At 35.2% G+C, this 24,973-nt stretch overlaps 1 protein-coding gene across 2 annotated transcripts; it reads left to right on the plus strand.

Annotated features, from left to right (window-relative positions):
• The first annotated feature begins 215 nt into the window (after window positions 1–215).
• LOC127876338 (dynactin subunit 3-like) lies at window positions 216–24,146 on the plus strand. 2 transcript variants are annotated; one of them, XM_052421444.1, is made up of 7 exons: window positions 216–363; window positions 6,753–6,770; window positions 12,852–12,936; window positions 15,008–15,094; window positions 15,377–15,460; window positions 20,331–20,449; window positions 22,843–24,146. In XM_052421444.1, the coding sequence occupies exons 1-7, from the start codon at window positions 271–273 to the stop codon at window positions 22,930–22,932; spliced, it is 576 nt and encodes a 191-aa protein (XP_052277404.1). In that variant the 5' UTR covers window positions 216–270; the 3' UTR covers window positions 22,933–24,146. The 2 variants fall into 2 exon arrangements, with proteins under 2 accessions (XP_052277404.1, XP_052277405.1); XM_052421445.1 differs by lacking the exon at window positions 6,753–6,770 and having other exon boundaries at window positions 220–363.
• Window positions 24,147–24,973: the final 827 nt, after the last annotated feature.

Below are 24,973 nucleotides of genomic sequence, written 5' to 3' on the forward strand. Positions count from 1 at the left end.
TGCAACAAACATAAAAACATCTAATGTATGCAAACACCCATCGCATTTTTTTTTATAAAGAACACAAAATTAAAAAGGTACGAGTTGACCAACCGGAAAAATGACTTAAGTACGAGTTAACCAAATCGGGTACGAGTTGACTAAGGTACGTGTTGACTTAGGTACGAGTTGACTGGAAACCGTTTCGACCAGGCCGCATGATCCGTGGTCCGTTTTTCCATTTTACTAATTATGCTACAACAACAAGAATAAAAACAACAACAACTCAAGATGGCTGACAGTCTGGAAGCTCTGGAGAAACGTCTTGAAATGCTTGAAACAAAAGTGTTTGGGGCATCAAACAAAGACGCTCATTATCCGCGGGTAATTGTTACTCCTCATTAAAAAATTTCAATTAAAGTACTTTGTTTGAACATGTGATTTTTGAAGATTTGTTAATGGTGCCTGTTCACAATGCAAGTTAGTCCTTTGATAATTTTTGTTATGACAGCTGTGGGAGTCCATATGCTCCCATTCATAAACACAACCGCAGTTCTCCGCAGCTGATCAGTGCTCAACACTTAACTGACATCGTTCGTAACAAAAAGAGGAAAGCCATTCATAAACTTCAATAACACATTAAATTTACCTGAATGGCAACCTACCAGAGGTCCAGATAGGATGCGTATTTGCGTAAAATACGCATGACAAAAAAGAAAATACGCATGACTTAAAATTTTGTTGAGTAAAAAAACTCCTGACTAAATTCGGATTACGCATCGTGTGCAATTTCAATGCGTATTAGCCGTTTATACATGCTATATATTCATGTAAAGATGACACACCGGTAAAAACGTAGTGACATCACCATCTATGTATAAAATGTGGTTCCCGACATAATTTACTCCTCAGTCAGAACGGTATCATTTAATGTTTGCCCACTATAAGGCCGATGTTGACACAACGGGCTCCCCGCTGCATTGTTGAGAATCGATAAACGATTATGGTGAAAACATTTGACATCACAGTCGATAAAACCCGAATCGCCCAACTTCAAGCATATAATTTATGCTTTCAGTTCATCTCTCGTGTGGCACTATGGAAAAACCTTTACATTCAAGCACTGTTTAAATGGCGCCAAAATACACATATAATAAACAAGTCTTGTGGGCCAAGCTAAGACGATTTTGATCGTGGCTGTACAGTGTGTGCTAAACAATGGCTTGCCAAATCAAGACGGAAAAAGAGATTAATGGCTGCTTATAAGCCGAGGGCAAAATACTAAAAAACACTATTAAATACAAAAAAAGTGATTGCTTTATTGTGTACAAGACTGCTTGTTATAGCGAGTTAACATTACATGTGTAATTTATCATTAATTCTGATCCTTTGAACATAAATACTCCTTAAAATTATCGGATTTTGATTTTCACTCATCAATTAAAAATTTCATGAGTGAAATACCCCTCGGCTGAAAAAATTATCTGGAGCTCTGCAACCTACATTAGTTATTCTTAGTAATTCTTCACATGCACCCTAAAACAACATGACAATGTTTCAACACACTATTCTTCTTGACATTTTTATGTTGAAATTTGGAACAGTGTAAAGATTTTACTTCATTATTGACAATCACGATGTGCAAAAGATTGGTGTACTGCAATCTAACCTATAGCGACTTTTTAAGTCGGCAATATTGCCACAGTTTTCCAATATGGTGAATAGACTGTACAAAAGAATATAAAGTAAATGCAAAGCAATTTCTTTGTTTAATGGTACCATTTGCATGAGTTTGTGCTTCGGACAGGTTAAGTTTTTGCAGTATCAGTGTTTTTTAGCCGTTGCAGCTGTGTAGTAAGCATTATTGATGTTGCGAAACATGTTATTTTGAAGTTACCTAGTATGGAAAGATGGACGAAAAACGATCAGTGGCTATAAAAAAAAATAGTTAATGACTATAATAGATTAAGTCTTAAGAGTCAAGTATGTCTATAATCAACCTTGTACATCGTAACAAACACAATACCTGTCACCATCAACATGACTTTGCATGTCTTTTGCGGGAAAGAGCTCAAAACAAAAACTTTATGAAAAGATTATCAAAGCGCAAGTGGAAGGTGTGAATTGAATTTAACTATTAGTTAAAGCGTGCACATTTGCATTGATGATTGAAACAACGTGCTTAGCAATTATATACATCAATTGTTTGGCGAAAGAAATCAATTATTCAGATATCAGTGATATATAAGAGTGAATTCTGTTGAACATTTTAGTAACTCAGAACACTTATAAAAAGTAGCAGTATAGATTTTTCATATCTTTAAATCTCTTTAATAAAAAATCTGTCTTAATATATTTGTATTCAGAAATATTACTAAAATTATGTGTGTACACTCTTTTATTCTATTTGTTTCCACAGTACTTTCTTAACTATTTTACTGTATTAACATGACTATAAGATCTAGAATAACCCTAAATTATCTTTAATACTAGAAATGGCATGGCAGAGGCCGACGCGTATCCCCACGCCGCATGTTTGACCCAGGGACGCCCCAGGGTTGGTAATGGGGCCATGCATAGTTGAGATTGACCGTATTGTCATAAGAGAGGTTCAGTATCAATTTGAAGTGAATTGGTGTAGAGATGAAGAAATTATAGTAAAAGGCAATTTTGGGTGGGCGTGGCCTATGTGGGCGGGGCGCTCCAGGGTTGGTAATCGGGCCATGCATAGTTGAGATTAACTGTATTGTCATAAGCAGGGATCATATTTTCCCGCAACATCAATCGGTCCGGATATAAATGGGGAAAAGTATCCGAAAATGTATATCCGAAATCATGACAAATTACGTTAAAATATATACCATTGATTTTGCCATTCATGAAAAAGGTAAAATACATCTACAAGTAAAATTTCCTTAGGCATTTTTTTAAAAACGGAACGAGTTTTCTCAACTGGTTTTATCATTTGGTATTTCATTGTTGTTTCGTGTGCTGTTTTATCTGACTTTTTTCATCGTTGTCAATATGATTAATCTGTGTAAGTCTATACCGATGTTTTTAATTGTTGTCGACTCGATAATAGCTTACAAACATGCACTGAACCAAACAAATGTCTGTGCGTAGGTTGGCTACTGACAACAACAACCAAATATTTAATAAATAATTTGTTGTCAAATAACCCACGGCGGATAGTTTAGATGCGTAGGGATTTAATCACGAGAGCGAAGCATTTGAAACCACACATCTAATTTTCCGGTCGTGAGTTATTCAACAACAAAGTATAAGGTACACGTATTGTTTCGATTCTAACACGGTTTTACTAAAGATTTATTCAATGTATATTATTTTTCTTGTGTACTATTTTATGTGAAGTTCGCCCATTAAAATAACTTTCGGCTGTTCTTTTGATCAGATCTTTTGATCATTCATAATTATATTACCGGATTATTACGCTGGTGGAAAATGTATCGGCATGTTTTGTTTAGTTACAGCGCGTGCATTCAGACGCATCTTTTCGGATGCGTCTTTAATCCGCTGTTCACAAGTTTTTAACCAGGTTTTCCGAAGGAAAAAACTGGTTATTAGATTGGCGAATGCGGGCGGGCTGGCTGGCGGGCTGGCGGAATAAGCTTGTCCGGGCCATAACTATGTCGTTCATTGTCAGATTTTAAAATCATTTGGCACATTTGTTCACCATCATTGGACGGTGTGTCGCGCGAAATAATTACGTCGATATCTCCAAGGTCAAGGTCACACTTTGAGTTCAAAGGTCAAAAATGGCCATAAATGAGCTTGTCCGAGCCATAACTATGTCGTTCATCGTCAGATTTTAAAATCATTTGGCACATTTGTTCACCATCATTGGACGGTGTGTCGCGCGAAATAATTACGTCGATATCTCCAAGGTCAAGGTCACACTTTGAGTTCAAAGGTCAAAAATGGCCATAAATGAGCTTGTCCTGGCCATAACTATGTCATTCATTGTGAGATTTTAAAATCATTTGGCACATTTGTTCACCATCATGGGACGGTGTGTCCCACGAAAGAATCACGTCAATATCTCCAATGTCAAGGTCGCCACGACTAAAAATAGATTTAAAAAAAAAAAAAAAACTTACAAAGGGGGTTAATTTTTTTTGTTTATTTCAAAAGTTCAGTTTGAGTTTTCTCCCTTTATCAGATTTTTTTTTCACAATGAAAACCTGGTTTTGTGACAATTTTGTCCCTTGTTGATTCTTGGTCTGACGCGCAATAAACCGGTTCTGACCGTTTAGAGACTGCAGCGAATGGTTATCACACCTAATCGAGATAAGAATGTCATTAGGGTGTGTTAGCATGTACACTGTGTAATCGATTTCATGACATGGGAATTTTAATAGCAAACAGAATCGGACCGACTTTTTGGGATTTTCAATAGGTCCTTCATGACCCCAATCGGTTTAGGACCGATTAAACCGAAAAAAATATGATCCCTGGTCATAAGAGAGGTTCAGTATCAATTTGAAGTGAATCGGTGTAGAAATGAAGAAATAATAGTAAAAGGCAATTTTGAGTGGGCGTGGCCTATGTGGGCGGGGTGCCCCAGGGTTGGTAATGGGGCCATGCATAGCTGAGATTGACCGTATTGTCATAAGAAAGGTTTCGTATCAATTAGAAGTGAATCGGTGTAGAAATGAAGAAATTATAGTAAAACTGCAATTTAGGAAGGGCGTGGCCTATGTAAGCGGGGCGCCCCAGGGTTGATAATGGAGCCATGCATAGTTGAGATTGACCGTATTGTCATAAGAGAGTTTCAGTATCAATTTGAAGACAATCGGTGTAGAAATGAAGAAGTTACAGTAAAATAACCTAAAAAAATGAGTGAAAATCTCTGACCCGGCCCGCCCCAACCCCCATAACTTATGACCCAGGGGTCAGATCAAAATTCCAAATAGTGCAGGGTAGCACATATGCTCATAGCTACCATGTGTGTAAGTTTCAAGGTTCTAGTGCTTATAGTGTAGGAGGAGATAGTGGCCAGGACGGACAGACAGACGGACGGACAGACGGACGGCGGAGATAACCACAATATCCCCACGCTTTTCAAAAAGCATGGGGATAATCATGATAAAAATTAAAATTATAAGAATTGCAACATTTGCAAATGCTTTGTTGACATGTATGCAGGCATCGGTGCTGGTTGTTTAATTGTGGCGGTTTGGCTAGATGCACCCTAAGAATCTTGTAAAAATTGGTCTTAATCCATATGGGGCAAGTGTAGCCCCAGCCCAGCCTGCACAGTCTGGTCAGTATCTACCCTGTCTGCTTATGAAACCATATTGCGCCTGCTGAGCTGGAGATACACTGGCCACACATGGCATATGACCCATTTTCTCATGATGTGGTTCCTATGTACATGATGCATATATGATGAAAAGCATGTCCAAACTTTTATAAACAATTAAGTATGTATTATTAATATTTTCATGAGTAAATATGTAAAGTTTTATTTTTTGCACTAATCCTTTTTTGTCTTATTGCATACCAGTTACCTGTGTATTATTATTATTAACCAGGTTTTCCGAAGGAAAAAACTGGTTATTAGTTTGGCGAATGTGGGCGGGCTGGCTGGCTGGCGGGCTGGCGGGCTGGCTGGCGGGCTGGCGGAATAAGCTTGTCCGGGCCATAACTATGTCGTTCATTGTCAGATTTTAAAATCATTTGGCACATTTGTTCACCATCATTGGACGGTGTGTCGCGCGAAATAATTACGTCGATATCTCCAAGGTCAAGGTCACACTTTGAGTTCAAAGGTCAAAAATGGCCATAAATGAGCTTGTCCGAGCCATAACTATGTCGTTCATCGTCAGATTTTAAAATCATTTGGCACATTTGTTCACCATCATTGGACGGTGTGTCGCGCGAAATAATTACGTCGATATCTCCAAGGTCAAGGTCACACTTTGAGTTCAAAGGTCAAAAATGGCCATAAATGAGCTTGTCCTGGCCATAACTATGTCATTCATTGTGAGATTTTAAAATCATTTGGCACATTTGTTCACCATCATGGGACGGTGTGTCCCACGAAAGAATCACGTCAATATCTCCAATGTCAAGGTCGCCACGACTAAAAATAGATTTAAAAAAAAAAAAAACTTACAAAGGGGGTTAATTTTTTTTGGTCATTTCAAAAGTTCAGTTTGAGTTTTCTCCCTTTATCAGATTTTTTTTCACAATGAAAACCTGGTTTTGTGACAATTTTGTCCCTTGTTATTAACAATATAGTAATGATTATCACATAGCTTACAGTCATTTGTCACATCAGCCAATGTCGACAGGTAGTCCAATTTGGTGAAAGAAAATTATATTTGACTAGAAACTTTTCTTCAATAAATGCTAATAATCTAGCCACATTAAGAACAGTTTTATCAAAGCATGGACATTTTGGCTAGATACGATTTTAAGCCAAAGTAAAAAACAGCTGATATTGATTTTATGCAACTAAATGTTCATATTATTTTATTTTAGTTAGTTCTGTTCCTTTGGAGCCTCTGAAGTACATACTAAATGTTTCATATAACAATACAGCCCAGATGTATTGAATTAAAATTCTTGACATTAACAATATTTGATACAGGTATTTTTTTATTTGTCTGATTCACATAAAAACTTAATACAAAAGTACAATGAAGCTTACGAGAATCTGGGCTTGATTGTTCTGCCTATGTTTCCATCCTTTTCAACACCACTGCTTTACCATATTCATTGAATGTCTGTTTTCTGCATGTTGATAGTCTGTGACGCAGTCGAAGGTACGTATAACCATGAACCGCTTTTCATGCTTTAGCATCACCAGCTTGGGCCAAAATGCTTTTATTTCACTGTTCGAAGAAATACAGTCATTTGAGAAATTGCAGGTTTTGTTTGTTTCTGTTTTGCTCTTTATGTTAAAACTGTATTTAATTGCACTGCAATGCCAATTGCTGAAAACCATATTTGATGCTTTATAAGTTAATGTTTTACATATATGTCTTCTATATAAGGCTTTAATCCAATCAAACCATACAAGAATTTTACTACCTTTAACCTTTTACTGGAGTGACACCTGCACTATTTAAAGCTTTAAGATAAAAGCGTTTGGTCTCTTCAATTCTAATTACCCATACAACAGTTGGGTTGTTTTAATTTTGTCGTTGATTTCAAGCCAGAATAGTTCAAAACTCAGAATTAAACCTTACTTCAGGCATTGCTGTACTGTAGTTTGTCTTTTTAAACATAAATACTGTTTGCTTGATGATTTAGAAAACTTTAGGATATCTTAAAAATTTTGCAAAAGAGCAAACATGCAAAGAGGCAAATATAAATTTTCAGTAAAATATTATATATTTTTTAAGTACCATACAAATGTATTAGATAAAGTTTTCTTGTTAGTTTTTCATTACCCGGTATATTAAAAAATTTAACATCTTGAAAGATATTTCCCAGTGTTAATAACCAAGGGCAAAACAGACATTTAAATTTCATTATAAATAATAATTCATGATCTGAAAATGTATCAGAGGCTTAAAGCATTTAATAATCTTTAAATCCTATCAAATTTTACTAGTGATTCTATTACTGTTGTTTTCATAGCACATCTTGTGGAGGGCTTTAACAAGCACATACATTGTTGATACGTTTATTAACAATTTAAAGGGTCTAAATAATAAATTCTTTCTCTGTGAGGGGTTTGTATGGTTTAACATTTATTTGTCTGGTTTAACAACTACTAGTATCTAGCCTTCTCACATAACATATAACTTACTTTTTCGCAATATAAAAGTTTATGGTACAATATCAGTATGTACTTATGGTGTAATTATTATGCTTCACATCATCTTTGAGATACTACATGTATCTTAGTCTGTTTATGTTCTTGCTTGCGTTATTAGCTCACCTGAGCGCAACATGCTGAAGGTGAGCTTTTGTGTTCACCTTTTGGCGTGCTTTGTCAACATTTTTCCTTTTGAACCCTATAGAGACTGCATTTATTGCATAATCTCCATGAAACTTGGTCAGAACATTTGTCCAATGCATATCAGGGCTGAGTTTGAAACTGAGTCATATGGGGTTAAAACTAAGTCATCAGGTCAAATGAAAGAAAAAGGATGTGAACTCTCTAGAGACCACATTTATTGCCTTAATATTATGAAACTAAGTGAGAACATTGGTTCAAGTGATACTTCTACTGAGGTTAAAACTTAGTCATTTTGGGTTAAAAAAATAAGTGAAATTTAAAGAAAAGGCATGTTTTAACTCTAACTTGTTCAGAAACTTGGTCAGAACATTTGTCCTAATGATATCTTGTCTGATTTTATAACTAGTTCACATGGGATCACAAACTAGGTATCATGGTCAATTAAAAAAAGCTTTTGATCTCTCTAGGGCCACAGTTATTGTCTTATCTTTATGAAATTGTGTCAGAACATTATTTCCAAATATATATCTCAGCCATGTTGAAAACTGGGCCACATGGGGCCAAAACCTAGATTTCTAGATCAAGTTAAAAAAAACAGCTTGTGAACACTGAAGATGCAATATTTGTTGAGAGAACATTGTCAAAATCATATGCTGGATGGGCTCAAACTTGGTTTACTTGGGTTAAAAACTAAGTCACGAGGTCAAATTATACTAAAGCTATTGAATGCTCTAGAATTGATATTTGTTTTCACAATCTTCATGAAACTTGCTCAGAGCATAATGTTCTAATGATTTCTTCGACTAGTGGGATATTCATTAAAAAATACGGCCATCATGACGTGGTGGGGCAGTTTTTTTATATGTCTATAGTAAAATAATTTGAACACTCTAGACTGGCTGCCAAGTGTTTGGGCACAATGTGAGCTATTGTGATCAACGTATGTCTGTTGGTGTGTGATGTCTGGTGTGTGATGTCTGGTGTGCGTCATCAATTTTTAACAGGTTCCCACTCTAGAGGCCACATTTATTATCAAATCTTGATTAAATTCAGAATGTTTATCTGATCAATATCTAGGCAAAGTGTGAATCTGAGTCACTTGTGTCAGGCTTATGTCACCATGAGGTCAAATCTTATATAAAAAAAACTTGTTACCACACAAGAGGCCACATGTATGGTTTAATCTTGATAAAACTTGGTCAGAATGTTTATTTTGACAATATCTTTGCCGTATTTTTGTTTCATGTGCTTCCAAAAGTCCAAAAGTCAATCTTGGTGAAACTTGGTCAGAATAATTTCATTGACAATGTATAAGATGGGGTTTAAATCTGACTCAGGTGCGTCAAAAGCTAATTCAACAGGTCAAATCTTATGAAACCTTGTTACCTATCTAGAGGCCACATTAATGATTGGGTCCTTCTGAGACTTGTCAGTAAATTTATCGTATGAAGGCCATTTTTAAATCTGAGTCAAGTGGGGTCTAAAACTGCCTCACCAGTTTATGTCTTTAACAACATCAACTGCTCAGAGTTCAGAAGTTCCTTGGGGTCTTATGCAAGCGTCATAGGGGCTTTGGCCCTCTAGTTGTAGTTCAGTTTGATGTAGATGTAGTTTAGGAATATGTTTTACTAGTACTGACAATGCATTTAAATCCCAACATCAATCTTTGATAATGAATTTTAGTAGCACAGTGTTAGAACATAAAAAAATTATGCCCCCATTAGGGTGGCATATAGCATTTGAACTGTCTGTCTGTCTGTCTGTCCGTCCGTCAGTCCGTCCGAAAATTTTAACATTGGCCATAACTTTTGCAATATTGAAGATAGCAACTTGATATTTGGCATGCATGTGTATCTCATGGAGCTGCACATTAAGAGTGGTGAAAGGTCAAGGTCATCCTTCAAGGTCAAAAGTCTAAAATACAATCCAAGGGAAGTAATAAGCTTTAAAAGGAAGATAATTTCTAAACCTGCCAAATGCTATATTGAAATTTTATTTCAAAGCGGCGCAATAGGGAGCATAGTGTTTCTGACAAACACATCTCTTGTTGTATAGTACTTTTTAAACCCGAACTAACCTTATTATTAGAATTTAGAAGCCTATGAATAGTGTTCATTATATTGCTAATGCAGGCTACATTCCCTTCCTATATATTTGTGATAAAAAATCCCTTTGATCAGTCTCCGCAAATGTCTGTCTGATTTTTCACCTTATATAACTGATGCCTATTAAAAGCCTCTTTCTAATTCAAAATGTCTTAAAAATCGTGCAGTTTTCTTGGGGAAATCAACAGCTTTTTCATTTCTCAAATTAGCTATTAAGTCTATAATTCTTTCCAAAATCAATAGGCTATCGGCTCTTTGCTAAAAAGCGCTGGCTGGTGAAAAATTCTGGTTCTTGACATGTACTTACTTATTTATTGTTGATTTGCCATTAAATAGAGTTTAGGCCACTAGATTTTTAATGTGATAACCAGAACTTGTGGCCTGTAGTTAATTTTAGACTTAAGCGGAGACTGTTTAAAAATCAAAATAGTATATATCCTTCAATATTCAGTCTTGTATTTATTTTTGAGTAAAGGTTATTAATTCAATATTTAAGCAGTGACGAATATTAATCCTGTGTTTGAGTTTTTTAACCTGAGTAAACGACAAATGGTGTTTGGGCTGGGATTATTTTTCAGTTTTTTTTGCTGTTTATGTTCTAACACCATTTGTGTTTTACAATTTGTGTAAGCTGCCATCTTACATAGTCGTGTATTCATTCAACATTAAACAGGTTATTTGGGGGGTTTTAGCCACATTTTTAGTAATAATTGTAGATATTTTAAACCAAAAAAGTGGCTTTACCTTTAATTTGAATGTGGATAAAACTTTTCATATTTATAAAGAATATTCATCTTTAAAGCGAGATTATACGATTTTTATATGTGTTGAATTGTAATATATTGATACAAATATGTTATAATAACACGCAATATGCAAGAAAAATGATACATTTAAGACGAATTTCATAGAATGCAGCAAATACAAATTAGCGCCCCGAGCCGATTGTGACGAAGATAATTCGTACATATTTTCCTACAATAACCGATGCATTCGTCTTTTTAGTAAGGGTTCGTGTGTCGTATGAATCGATATCGCTGCAGGAATTTCAAATGAACCGTTAAACTAAATTTAGATTCACATCGTACATGCATGATATACATGCTGGCGAATTCGGCTGTACAGCCTTTTTCGATTTCAGAATTAAATATCTGGCTTATTTAGAATTTTTCGACACATGTTCTTCTTAACTTTTATTTTAGTTTATATAGAGGATATTTGTTGGATCCGGTGGATTATCGATTTTAATTCACGAGTGATCATAGAAAATAATATTTTCACGAGTGGCGCAGCCACGAGTGAAAATATATGTTTTCTATGATCACGAGTGAATTAAAGTCGATAATCCACCGAATCCAACAAATTTTCTTTTTATTTAATGCATTTTTCACAGTTTATATACATTGTTCAAGAGTTTAACTAACGAATTTTGCTGGGATAATGACGTCATTTCGTAAAAAAAATGACGTCATTTCACAGTAAACAATGAAAATTATCGATAATTCTCACTGATAATTTTCACTGTTTGAAACAGTGAAATTATCAGTTTTAATTCACTGATATTTCTCTATAAACCACCGGAAAGCATTAAATAAATTGAAATATATGTATAATAAGTTTTTTTACACATTTTATATTAATTAATAAATAATTGACAAGATCGTATATACCCGCTTTAAATATAAATACATTTTAATATATGTTATTGAAGTTGTATTTTTGTTGAATATGTTTATCTAATGAATATTTATATTGCAATGAACTGGTACATTATAGAAAATCAATAGATTTTTTTTGTTAACCACTTGTATTGATGTAATCTCTAACTCAATGGTTAATCACTTGTTTTTATGTGTATACATCTGTTATTACGCAGTGACTTTTGGTGTTTAACAGCATAAGTGTCTTTTTGGGTCATATAGAGTTATCGGTTTTATTTGATTAAATTAATTTTTAAACATAATTAAGTTTGTTTATATCAAAGTTTAAATCCTGTATCATAAACCAGTGTAAGCGTGCATTTCAATATACTATAAAAATGAGCCTCGCTCTGGGAAAATGGGGCTTAATGCATGTGCATAACGTGTCTTCCAGATTATCGGGGACAACACTCTCCCCTGCACTGGATTTCTGCTAAGAGGAGACTTTCTCTTAATAAAACTACAATTAGCCCTTTATCACTTAGATACAATTTTGACGCATTTGTGGTCCCTTAGAAAGTTAAATACAAATAAAGACTTTTCTTACTAAATTCAAGTTTTAAAGGCTTCATTTCCAACCCTTAGATACTGATGAGCAGCAAACAGCATAAAACCTGAACTGACCACGAGTTACTCACAGGCTGATCTGGTTTTATGTTGTTTGCACATAGCCATTTTCACTTCAATTCTGAGCAGAAAAGTGTTAAAACAGAAATTGTGGCCCCTGATTATCCTGTTAGAACTGCACAGGCTAATCTGGGACGCCACTTTACACTCATGCATGCATGGTTTCCCCAGAGTGCAGGTAATTTGTTTAATTGATGTGTTGTGTGCATAACTAGAATATTTGCTTTGTTATTTTTTCGTCTAAGATCTTTATTATCATGATCCCTTCGGCCTAGGCTAGAGCTTTCTACAGACAAAAAATGATAAAGAAACAGCTATTGAATGAACAAAATTATATCTTTAATAATTACATGATCAAAATCTTGACGCAGACATATTTTCTCAAGCCTTCAAACGTTCTTAATTTCAATCAATGCTGCAGTAGTGCTCCCTAGCAAAAATTGCGTTGTACAGGGAGTTTTAAACAATGTCAGTGAATAATTGTACTGCTGTTTGCTGTCACAGTGTACCGACACGCTAGCCAATGTACAGACCAGACTAGGCAAGTCTGTTGCAGGCAAGAAGAAAATCAACAGGATCTTTGAAAGACGTAAGTTTAGTTTGTAAATGAACCTATGACATCTCAAGAATTTTAAATGTTATTAACTTTGTGTAATATTTCGAAGATTTCCGTCAGCTCCAACTGTTTCCAAATATGTGCATAAAATGATGATAATTTGATTACAACCAAAACAAGACAGTGGTTGTAATATGCAACTCAGAAGTGTATATTACACTATAGTCAGGGCTTAACACTAAGGCACGTCCGAACGACATTCACTGCCTGTACCTAGGTCCGGGCTAGCCAATGTCCCAGTAACATGCCCGACCGGTCGTGTGTATTTTGGGCGGGATTATGTGTTCTATATCAATAAACTGCGTTTTAAATAAGCTTTTGAAAGATGCAAAAATCTTAATACAGATGACAATTAAATCCCAGAGTGAAGTCGGAGACTACAAACAGATCGTAACTCGAAATAATTTTGGAACCCCCTGATTGCAATCAAAAAGAGGCTGACAATTCAGAAAATCCCCGGCGGTTTTCCTAGTAAAACACGTCAGTACCTATTTTTAAACAGAATTCCGCTAGATACGGTTTTGATTGGTTTCCTCGAAGTGACGTGTTTTCTCGATAAAAATACGCTTTAAACTAAAAGCCGGGATTGCCCAGGATTGTCCGGGTTCGATGAAGGTATAAAACTCGACATTAACAAAAAGTTTATATAAAATTATTATTTATTAATCAATTTTAAATAATTTTAATTCGTTTGATCGATTAGAAGTGTTTTGACAATCTTTTTTATGCAATTCAATTAGCAAAACTAATATTAATGGTCGATCCAGGCTTTTAGTACAGAGTTAACCTTGCTACAATTGTTACGACTTCCGTAACACGTTATTTTTGTTATTTTGCGACACCTAAGATTCACTTACCGTTTGTTGTCAGAGGGCAACCGTAGCAATCTATGTAAAAAGGTTTTAACGTTCATGTCGTTGTTTAAGTTTGACTTTACGGGTGGGGATGGGGGTTCCTCGGATAAGAAAAAAAAAGGGAAGGAGGAAAGTAAGAGAAAGTATGAGGGAAAAAACAACATGGAAATTTCTCCCGAAATGGCGTGAAGATTACAAATAGATGTCTTAAGTAGATGAATATTGAATTCATTACTCATTAGCATTAGTAAGGCAAGCTAATAAGAATGATTGAATCATAATTGCGCATCTCCACGCACAAGAAAATACAAGTTAAATGATAAATATAAAGGTTTTGATAATACTTTGGTCGGGGCACATAAAAGATTGGTCAGGGCTAGTAGGTTCTGCATTTACTAGCCCGAATGGGCTAGTTGAAAAAAAGTTAGTGTTAAGCCCTGCTATAGTGTAGAGGTAAACATTGAATCCCGAATTGAATTCCTACTACATGCAAAATATTTTAATCAAAGTTATTTGTGATTATAAGTATGTTCGACTATTCCAAATATTATAGTGTTGTTCATAAATACATTGAATGACGTCATTTCACAGTAAAACAGTGAAAATTATCGATAATTTTCACTGTTAATTTTCACTATTTGAAACAGTGAATAATCAGTTACAATTCACTGACATTTCTCTATTAACCACCAGAAAGCATATTATATATAGAAGATATTTGTTGGATTCGATGGAATATCGATTTTAATTTACGTGTGATCATAAAAAATAATATTTTCCGGAGTGGCGCAGCCACCAATGAAAAAATATGTTTTATGATAATGAGTTAATTAAAATCAATATTCCATCGAATCCAACAAATTTTCTTTTTATTTAATCCTTTTTTTTCACTGCTTATTTATACTGTAAAAGATTTTAACTGGAGAATTTCGCTGGAATAATGACGTCATAGTAAAACAGTGAAAATTATCGATAATTTTCACTGTTATTTTTCACTGCGTGAAACAGTTAAAAATCAGTTTTATTTCACTGATATTTCTCTATAAACCACTGGAAAGCATAAAATAAAATATATCTTAGTCACTGAATACAATAATCAATATATAATTTTTTTTAATTTCTGTTAGTAGGTTTTGTTCTTCATTAATGTTTGTTTGTCTCTTCAACACTTGCAATATTTGTGTTTCCAGTGAATGAGCTACAGGATTGCTTGGACCCTGCAAAGGCAGATGAAATGACTTTGTCAGACGATGCCAAAGTGGAGGTCATTCTTGCGGGTAAGTTTTTTCAGGTGCCCCAGTTGTTCAGTTTATATCAACAGTGTCATGCAAAAACTGGTTTTATGCGATATGCTTTATCTGGCCAGTGTTCTGTGCATTCTGGTAAGGAGCTACGCTGTCTGCTATAAAGTCTTGCAAAGTTTAGTGTTCTCATTAGCCGACATGGTAGCTTAAGAACAGACTGTGTGTTTTTGCAGGCTGGTCTGGAGCTACGCTGGATGCATAGTGAATAAGGCCCATATTCGCAAAATGTGACTTATACATGTATGAATGTTACAGAGGAGGATCTGTTGCTGCAGCAGTCTGCCAGGTTGGAGACCCTGGAGCAACTGAAGGGGTCCCTGGACAGTGAACACATCAAAGGTACTACTTAACATAGCAAATGAGTTGTGTTCTGGGAAAACTGTACTTAATGCATGTGCGTAAAGTGTTGTCGCAGCCTGTGCAGTCGGCAGAGACGACACTTTCGGCTCTTATGGTTTTTCACAAAGGAATTCGCTTCTTAGAGCAAATCAAGTATAGGCGAAAGTGTCGTCCCTGATTAACCTGTACATTATAAATCTCTGTCTTCCCAGGGCGAGGCTTTATTTACTATCAAAGTTGTATTTATTCTTATATAGTATAACAAAAATCATTTTATCCTACAGCTAAATGATTTTATAGAACAAATACGACTCATAAAGAAAAGATAAGGTTTTCTCCACGGTTATTTTAAGATAAGGTTTTCTCCACGGTTATTTTTAGAACATGTACATAGGGACTACTTTTTTTTTGCCTTTCATCCCTGATTGCGTCATTCAGGTCATTGGGTACGCAGTCGTTTAACGAGTTAACGAGCGTGTGTGTTTACGATGGATTATTTAGAGGATAATACACGGCTGAGATGGGCCGAGCAGTGATAATCTGCCCCCAGGGGGCATAACCATGGTTTGCGACCTGGGGCAGATTATCACTGCCCGGCCCGGCTCAGCCGTGTATTAACATCTATAATATATATCTTACTTTTATACTAAATTATAGATGGGCACAGGTTTTGAGTCATACTATAATACTACTTTGGTTCTTCACTAAAATTTATGAAGAACCAGCTTTCCGTACTTTTATTTTCATTCAATTGATTACGCAATTTATGACATATCTCGTGTGACGTAATTTAAATGACGAAATTAGCTAGACGCTTTGGATTTAAGGACAACATAAATTCGGACCTGGAGGGTTTTTATTTAACAACTAAATATTTTTTAAGCATCAAACGATTATTGTGTGTGTTTACGATGGATTATTATCATATTATGAATGTGAATAACAGTGTTGGGATATAAAACTGGAATAAAACTGGTGAGACTCCATTTTCGATTTCGTTAAAATGTCGAATGTACTCGAATAACACGATGCTTTGTTGAACAATTGATGGATTAAATTTAAGAAAGTGTCAGTGAATTGTTCTTTAACTTTTTGAAGGAAATCGATATTAAATTAAAAGGGTAATTTCTTTGATGAATAAGTCGTTCCTTTGTCAGTCGATCAAAGAATGTCTATCCACAAAGAATTGCCTGCTGACATCCAGTGCTTTAAAATGGAAAAGATGGATTGCGATGAAGAAATGTGTTCAAAATTTTAACTCGTCATGGAAGCAAATTAAACTTTACGAAAATAATCATGGTTTTTACACAACTTCGGTGAGTAGAACAATAACCAGTAGATGTTTTACTTTGTATGTCAGTACGTTAAAAGAGTGTAAAAAGAAGAGTTGTTTATAGACTAAAATTAACAATATCGGCGGGGATAAATGCTGAATCATGCTTCACGCAGGTGTCTACACATTTTGTAAATTTCAAAATGGCAGCCATGTTTGTTTTTGGTATTTTACAGTGGTTAAACAAGAATTGTAGTTTGAACACAACCGTCTGTGTTCTACTTTAGTGTGTTACATTTGGAACGCTGATTAAAATTGAATCGAGGAGTATAGCGATATTTTGTCTCGTTTCTCTTCTTTTGTGTGGAATTCTTAAGGACTATTTCGAGTTCCGTAAATGGGAAAGATCACAATTAATATTACTACGCAATGTTAGATTCAGTAAATTTAATGTGTTTTTTTGCTTCTATTTTATCAATTAAAGATGACTATTTTAATTGCATCAGGAGTAAATTAAATAAAAAATATATTGTAGGATAAATAGAATACTATGTTAGTGCGATTGTGTACTTAAATTTATCCCACTCATCTCAGAAAGGCTTACAAGGCTCGTCAAGCCTCGCCATGTAAACCTTTCTTCACTTGTGGGATAAACTTAAGTACACAATCACACTAACATAGTATTCTCTATATGCATCTTTGCATATATTAGCATCCTAGGTCTGTTATTTAGGTCAATTCTCAAAAAGCAATTTCGTAGGCTGATATAATAGTGTAGTGCCCAATTGTTCTTGGTCTAATAAAATAGTCAATACCATGCTGTGCTCTAGTGTATTTTAATATCTTTAACAAATTGTTCAACACAAATTCTTGCAACGTTGTCACTATGGGGTTTCTTAAGGGCTATTCCAGTAAAACATAATTATGTCCCACCACCAGGAAGGCACTTTCAAAAGTAACCAACCCCCTTCAGAAGTTAATTTTACAAAAAAAGAACCCCCTTTAGAATATTTTTTTCTGCTATTTGGACCCCCTTTAGAAGTTTTTTCATTAATGCGATTTCAATAGCCCAAAATATTAATTTTGCAAAGCATTTTTCGTTGGGGGTTCAAGTTATTCTGTCCTCTTCATTAAATTATGTTGCATTGTAGCGGATTGTATATTTATGAAATAAAATTTTTATCAAATAAAATTGACCACTTTCGGTCCGACATGCCAACTGTTGTTTCTCCTTTAATACCATTACTTCAATGACACCTAGGAAAATGGTGTTGTTTTTGACGCTTATGTCACTTCTGTTTTTATTTTAAAAGCAGTTGTAGGGCAGTATTAACACAGAGGAAATTGTTGGTGATATGACGCTCAGTCACTCGGCAAACAATCTTATTGACTATAATTTACCTTGGATAGAAACTTATTACAAGTTCTGAATCATATTGTTTATGAATGTAGATTAACGACGTTCGGCCATAAACAATCAAAGCCAATCCTCTCCCCCAATAAATAAAATAAATTTGTAAAGTAAAAACGCTTGATATATGTCTGAGATTTTTTTTCAAACATGAACATGCTAAAATTTGCGTAATTTATTTTTAAACATGCACATGCTAAAAATTGCTTAATATCAGAGGTTTTTAACAGAATTTGTGAAGACCCCTAGCCTGGTCAATTTGTGAATATAAGCAATGGAGTTCATCAAGAAGACCCCTAGCCTGGTCACTTTGTGAATATTAGCAAGCGAGTTCATCAAGAAGACCCCTAGCCTGGTCAATTTGTGAATATTAGCAAGCGAGTTCATCAAGAAGACCCCTAGCCTGATCAATTTGTGAATATTAGCAAGCGAGTTCATCAAGAAGACCCCTAGCCTGGTCAATTTGTGAATATTAGCCAGCGAGTTCATCAAGAAAACCCCTAGCCTGGTCAATTTGTGAATATTAGCAAGCGAGTTCATCAAGAAGACCCCTAGCCTGGTCAATTTGTGAATATTAGCAAGCGAGTTCATCAAGAAGAGCCCTAGCCTGGTCAATTTGTGAATATTAGCAAGCGAGTTCATCAAGAAGACCCCTAGCCTGGTCAATTTGTGAATATTAGCAAGCGAGTTCATCAAGAAGACCCCTAGCCTGGTCAATTTGTGAATATTAGCAAGCGAGTTCATCAAGAAGACCCCTAGCCTGGTCAATTTGTGAATAATAGCAAGCGAGTTCATCAAGAAGACCCCTAGCCTGGTCAATTTGTGAATATTAGCAAGCGAGTTCATCAAGAAGACCCCTAGCCTGGTCAATTTGTGAATATTAGCAAGCGTGTTCATCAAGAAGACCCCTAGCCTGGTCAATTTGTGAATATTAGCAAGCGAGTTCATCAAGAAGACCCCTAGCCTGGTCAATTTGTGAAAATTAGCAAGCGAGTTCATCAAGAAGACCCCTAGCCTGGTCAATTTGTGAATATTAGCAAGCGAGTTCATCAAGAAGACCCCTAGCCTGGTCAATTTGTGAATATTAGCAAGCGAGTTCATCAAGAAGACCCCTAGCCTGGTCAATTTGTGAATATAAGCCAGCGAGTTCACCAAGAAGACCCCTAGCCTGGTCAATTTGTGAATATTAGCAAGCGAGTTCATCAAGAAGACCCCTAGCCTGGTCAATTTGTGAATATTAGCAAGCGAGTTCATCAAGAAGACCCCTAGCCTGGTCAATTTGTGAATATTAGCAAGCGAGTTCATCAAGAAGACCCCTAGCCTGGTCAATTTGTGAATATAAGCCAGCGAGTTCACCAAGAAGACCCCTAGCCTGGTCAATTTGTGAATATTAGCCAGCGAGTTCATCAAGAATCAAGAAGACCCCTAGCCTGGTCAATTTGTGAATATTAGCAAGCGAGTTCATCAAGAAGACCCCTAGCCTGGTCAATTTGTGAATATTAGCAAGCGAGTTCACCAAGAAGACCCCTATCCTGGTCAATTTGTGAATATAAGCAAGCGAGTTCATCAAGAAGAGCCCTAGCCTGGTCAATTTGTGAATATTAGCAAGCGAGTTCATCAAGAAGACCCCTAGCCTGGTCAAATTGTGAATATTAGCAAGCAAGTTCATCAAGAAGACCCCTAGCCTGGTCAATTTGTGAATATTAGCAAGCGAGTTCATCAAGAAGACCCCTAGCCTGGTCAATTTGTGAATATTAGCAAGCAAGTTCATCAAGAAGACCCCTAGCCTGGTCAATTTGTGAATATAAGCAAGCGAGTTCATTAAGATTGTGAAACTTGTATGATGATTTGAAACCACTTGTGGAATATACATTGTGTCAAAATATCCAAAGATTGTATTAAAACCATTTTGTATTAAAACCATTTTCATAATAAGGAAAGTGTGCATTAACAAATTTTCTAAGGCAATGCATCGAAAGTGAATTTTCTTTACTGATGAACTTATTAGCTTTGTAAACACAAATAAATCGTCAGAGCTTTCTCTGCCATTCGCCAAATAAGAAAATGGCTGCAAAATAGTAATTATAAAAAATTGTTAAAGAATAAGAAACGGCTCCTCAAATTGAAAGTTTATATCCCCAGTCCCCCTGTTATTGTGAAGCATCATGGAAGTGTGTATATTTCAGCGGTGCCTGGCCTGGGTGGGCGCCTACAGGAGCTGAGCCAGGTACAGCTACGGCAGCAGGACGAGGCAGGTCACATGTCTGAACAGGCGTACGAGCTCCTCACTCGATACAACAGCATCGTATCCTTAAAAAAATTCCCTTGGTCAGCCCTTTACCACTTTGATGCGTTTGTAGTCCCTAAGAAGATCCATATAATTAAAAACCTTTCTCACTAGATTCAAGTTTAAAAATCTTCATTTCAAGCTTGAAGGTACTGTTGAGCAGCAAACAGCATGAAGCCTGAACAGACTGCGAGTAACTTACTGGGAAAACGGATAGCAAATGTCTTAAACTGAAAGTGTTTTTATGCTCCCCGAAAATTACTTCCTTCCGTCACACTTTTGTTACAGTTTTTCATAGCGCCTTCAATATTTTACCGATCTCTTACATATTTGGCGTGTAGGAACCTTGCATGGACCTCTACCATTTGATGTGGTTTGAGGTCACTGGGGTAAAGGTCACCGAGGCTAATAATAGATTTTCCGTCACACTTTTGATACAGTTTCTCATAACGCCTTCAATATTTTACCGGTCTGTTACTTATTTGGCATGTAGGTACCTTGCATGGACCTCTACCTTTTGATGAGGTTTGAGGTCACTGGGGTCATGGTCAAGGTCACTGAGGCTAATAATAGATTTTCTCAAGGTCAAACAAGTTTTTTGTTTTCAACGATTCTTTTTTTGTTTTCAACGATACTTTTTTTTACTAGTAGGAGAGAGTTGTAACTCACATCTTTATTCATTTAAAAGTTCTTAAACATTAGCTGCAGTTGAACACACATTCAGCAAATTTGGTGAAAGTACCCGTAGCATGTTAATTTGAAAAAAAATAGTGAAAAACCCTGAAATTGGGAAAAGCACACAGTGAAATCTTCAGATTGGAAATAATGGTCATTATTGTTGTTTGGTACTTTATTCAAAAAGCCATTTAATTGTTCTTTTAAATGTATTTTTGTTTGAAATGTTTAGTTTCAGTGTTCATTTTAATAATTCACTTACAGACAATGCGCTTTTGGAATGACATGCCTTTTGGAAATTTGTATGCCCTCTTCTTGAAGAAGAGGGGGTAGATTGTTTTTGGTCTCTCTGTCATTCTGTCCCAAAACTTTAACCTTGGTTGAAGTTTTATAACTTTTGCAATATTGAAGATAGCAACTTCATATTTGGCATGCATGTGTATCTCATGGAGCTGAACATTTTGAGTGGTGAAAAGTCAAGGTCAAGGTAATCCTTCAAGGTCAAAGGTCAAATATCATTGTATTTTTCTTTCCTAAAACTTTACCCTTTGTTAAAGTTTGGTCATAACTTTTTGAATATTGAAGATAGCAACTTGATATTTGGCATGCATGTGTATCTCATGGAGCTGCACATTTTGAGTGGTGAAAGGTCAAGGTCATCCTTTAAGGTAAAAAGTTAAAAAAAATACAATCCAAGGGAGTAATAAGCTTTAAAAGGGAGATAATTTCTAAACCTGCCAATTGATATATCGAAATTTTATATCAAAGCGGCGCAATAGGGGGCATTGTGTTTTTGACAAACACATCTCTTGTTTCTAGCTTCTTTTTAGTTAAGCAAACCGACTTTGTGCAATATTCCCACTTTAGTCTCCAATTTGAAAACATAAAACAGTGATTTCTTAGTGAACATGTGCGTTCCCTGCACACAGGTCAAGAAAATCAAATCATATTGAGTGTCTTTGACTGAAAACATATTGTCTTGAAAATCAAGATGATATATATTATATTGATTTGAGGGTAGAGTTTCAATTAATTAGTAATCTGTAACCTTAAGCTAGAATGATGAAACTTGGTATGAAAATAAAGGGCCATATGGGGAATACACAGGTTATTTCAGTTTTTCTGTTTGACAAATATTGTTATCACTATGGTAACAGAAAAAATAAATAAATAACATCTGGATCCTGTTATAGAGAACTCAAAAGTACTCTTGCAAGGTTGATGAAACTTGGTATGTGGATTGAGGGCCATATGGGAAATATGCATGTTTTTTGTGTTTTTTTTGTCTGAGAAAAATTGTGGTTTCTAAGATATTATAGTTGCTTAAATAATTAAAATCTGCATCCATCATAAAATAAAAAAGTACAAAAGATAGACTAATGAAACCTGGTATGTGGGTGAAGCCCATATTGTCAATATGCATGTTATTTAGCTAAATTTATCAAAATCATTATTACAAAAATGTATGTGGTTGGAGACCTATATGCAATATGCTCGTTATTTCAGTTTTTACGTCAGACCAAAATTGTAGTGGCAACGGGAACAGAAATAATTGAAACCCTATAAGCTTTTCAGATATTTCCATTGGACCTCTGGATTGGTAGTGCAGTGTTTCATAACGTTACCACCAGGCCATGGCCATTTCTTAATGTATGCACAAAGTACAGACCATGTGCTATGTAATTAAACACTATCATTTCCACATCTATTCATTGTCATTCTTAACAAATTACCAGGTCAACCTTCTGTCAAAGCAGTTTGTGCAATGGGATGAAACTCTCACCAGGTTGGAACAAGCCAAATTTACAAAGAAACCACTGGATTAGAATTAGAACAACTGAAAATAAAATATGTTTGACTCCAATATATTCAACTGATATGCATGCTTTTCAATTACACTTCAACACCGTTATTTCGAACACCGATAATCCGAAGTCACTGTTATTTCGAAGTATTTTTCGGGTCCCGATATTGGTTCTTCTTTGTTTAATGTAAAATTTCATTGTTAATCCGTACTTCGTTAAACCGAAGAAATCGTTAATTCGAAGTGATTCAGTCGGTCCCAACACTATAATTCGCACCTTATTAATAATTTTTAATCCGAAGTCAAAACTGCAAAATACTGAGCATAATTTCACACCTTTGTCGTGGCACGTCAAAAGCCGATAATTACACCTTTGTCGTCTGCGCGAACGCCGGTGTTCAGAGAGACATCGCATATTAGTTTAAAAAAATGTTAATTAATTTCCGAAAATGTATTAATATGTATGTACGTCTGATAATTTGAGCTAATTATTATATTTTATATGTTCTGTAATAAGACAAAAATAAAAACAAGAAAAATAAGCGTTTTATTCCTCCGTTTGTTACAATTGGAAATCTATTGCTATCTGACTAGTTTACGCTTTTCAGTAAGCGTGTAACCGAACCATGTGAATTCCACGATTTATTTTTTACAGAATCAAAGAAGTCTTCTGTCAAATGTTTATTTCGAATAATCGTTAATCCGAAGTTTTTTTAACAGTCCCGACTACTTCGAAATAACGGTGTTGAAGTGTAATGCATTATGCTTGGTTTTTTCATTTTAGGGGAAAATCCTTTGAGAATTGATGCTTATAGTGAATATTGTTACAGCTTAATAAGTATATTCTTTTGTATGTAATAATGATTTTGTAATTTCGGATGATCAAATATTTGAACACTTTCATATCCAAGTACTAGTATTTGAATATGAACTTCGCCATCCCTTATTTGAAATATAGTTTCTTTTAATGTAAGCTATTTTATAGTAGAAAGAAAAACTCCGAGATAAGCTTTTTTATATGGTGGAAGAGTTATCTATTTGTGATTTGTGCTTGTCTGTTTTGTGCAATAATATGAAACTTGTATTTCTGTTGCATTTCATTTATTTATATTACGGTTATTCCAGGTAGAATTTCTTAGTGGGCTAACTAAACATTATTTTGTGTGTACATGTATGTGTTGTCATATTGTATTGTCATATAATTTTAAACTTTAAAAATAAATATTTGTATCTGCATCTGACATAATTTTGTGCTTTTGTGCAGAGATTGTACATCGATTTGTTTGAGTTTGTTAACCCATTTATGCCTAGTGTCTAGAAAAAAGGCCTTGGCAAACAGCGTAGACCCAGATGAGACGCCGCATGATGCGGAGTCTCATCAGGGGGTACGCTGTTTGCTTAAAGGAATTTCTGTAAGAAATATTCTAAATATAGAAATAAATATACTAGACATCCCTAATTTTGGAAATAAATTGATCCAAGTTATACGTCATGCTGTTAAGATAAGGAGTATTTAGGAGCAATAATGCAATTTATCCATAACTAAAGAACAGTTACAATATGAAAATACACTCAGTAATACATTTTATTGAACCATTTTATTAGCTTTATCCACACTTTAAATGAGCCCCCGTTTATAACTTTCTTTATAAATATTTATACAACATGTTTTGTTAGCACTACCAATCAGTCTTTGATCAAAACCTGTTCATTCTTAAAACTTTTAAGGAATTTTGGGAATATAGTAAGGTTACTGCTTATATTGCTTTTAAAGAAAGTTTAACATACTCACGGGCCATCCTATGTCCGGCCTTGTTTGTTGTGCATTGTCAAATTTGTTCTTCCTATTTTGATGAAAATTTGTCAGAATGTCTATTTAGACAATATCTAAGCTGAGTTAGAGTCTGGGGCTTTTGCGTTCAAAACCTAAGCCACCAGTTCAAACCTTTATACCAGTCTAGTTGCCACATGTATGACTCAATCTTGATGAAAATAAGTCAGAATTTGTATAATGATAATATCTATGTCGAGTTAAATCTGGGTCATGTGTTCCAGAAACTAGG

This window comes from Dreissena polymorpha, chromosome 4, assembly GCF_020536995.1.
Source record: "Dreissena polymorpha isolate Duluth1 chromosome 4, UMN_Dpol_1.0, whole genome shotgun sequence".
Taxonomy (NCBI): Eukaryota; Metazoa; Mollusca; class Bivalvia; order Myida; family Dreissenidae; genus Dreissena; species Dreissena polymorpha.

Coding starts and splice junctions, on each gene's coding strand:
- LOC127876338 (XM_052421444.1), top strand. CDS start 271: ATGGCTGACAGTCTGGAAGCTCTGGAGAAACGTCTTGAAATGCTTGAA. Junction 12,937..15,007: donor CAACAGGATCTTTGAAAGAC/GTAAGTTTAGTT, acceptor TTGTGTTTCCAG/TGAATGAGCTACAGGATTGC. Junction 15,095..15,376: donor AGTGGAGGTCATTCTTGCGG/GTAAGTTTTTTC, acceptor TGAATGTTACAG/AGGAGGATCTGTTGCTGCAG.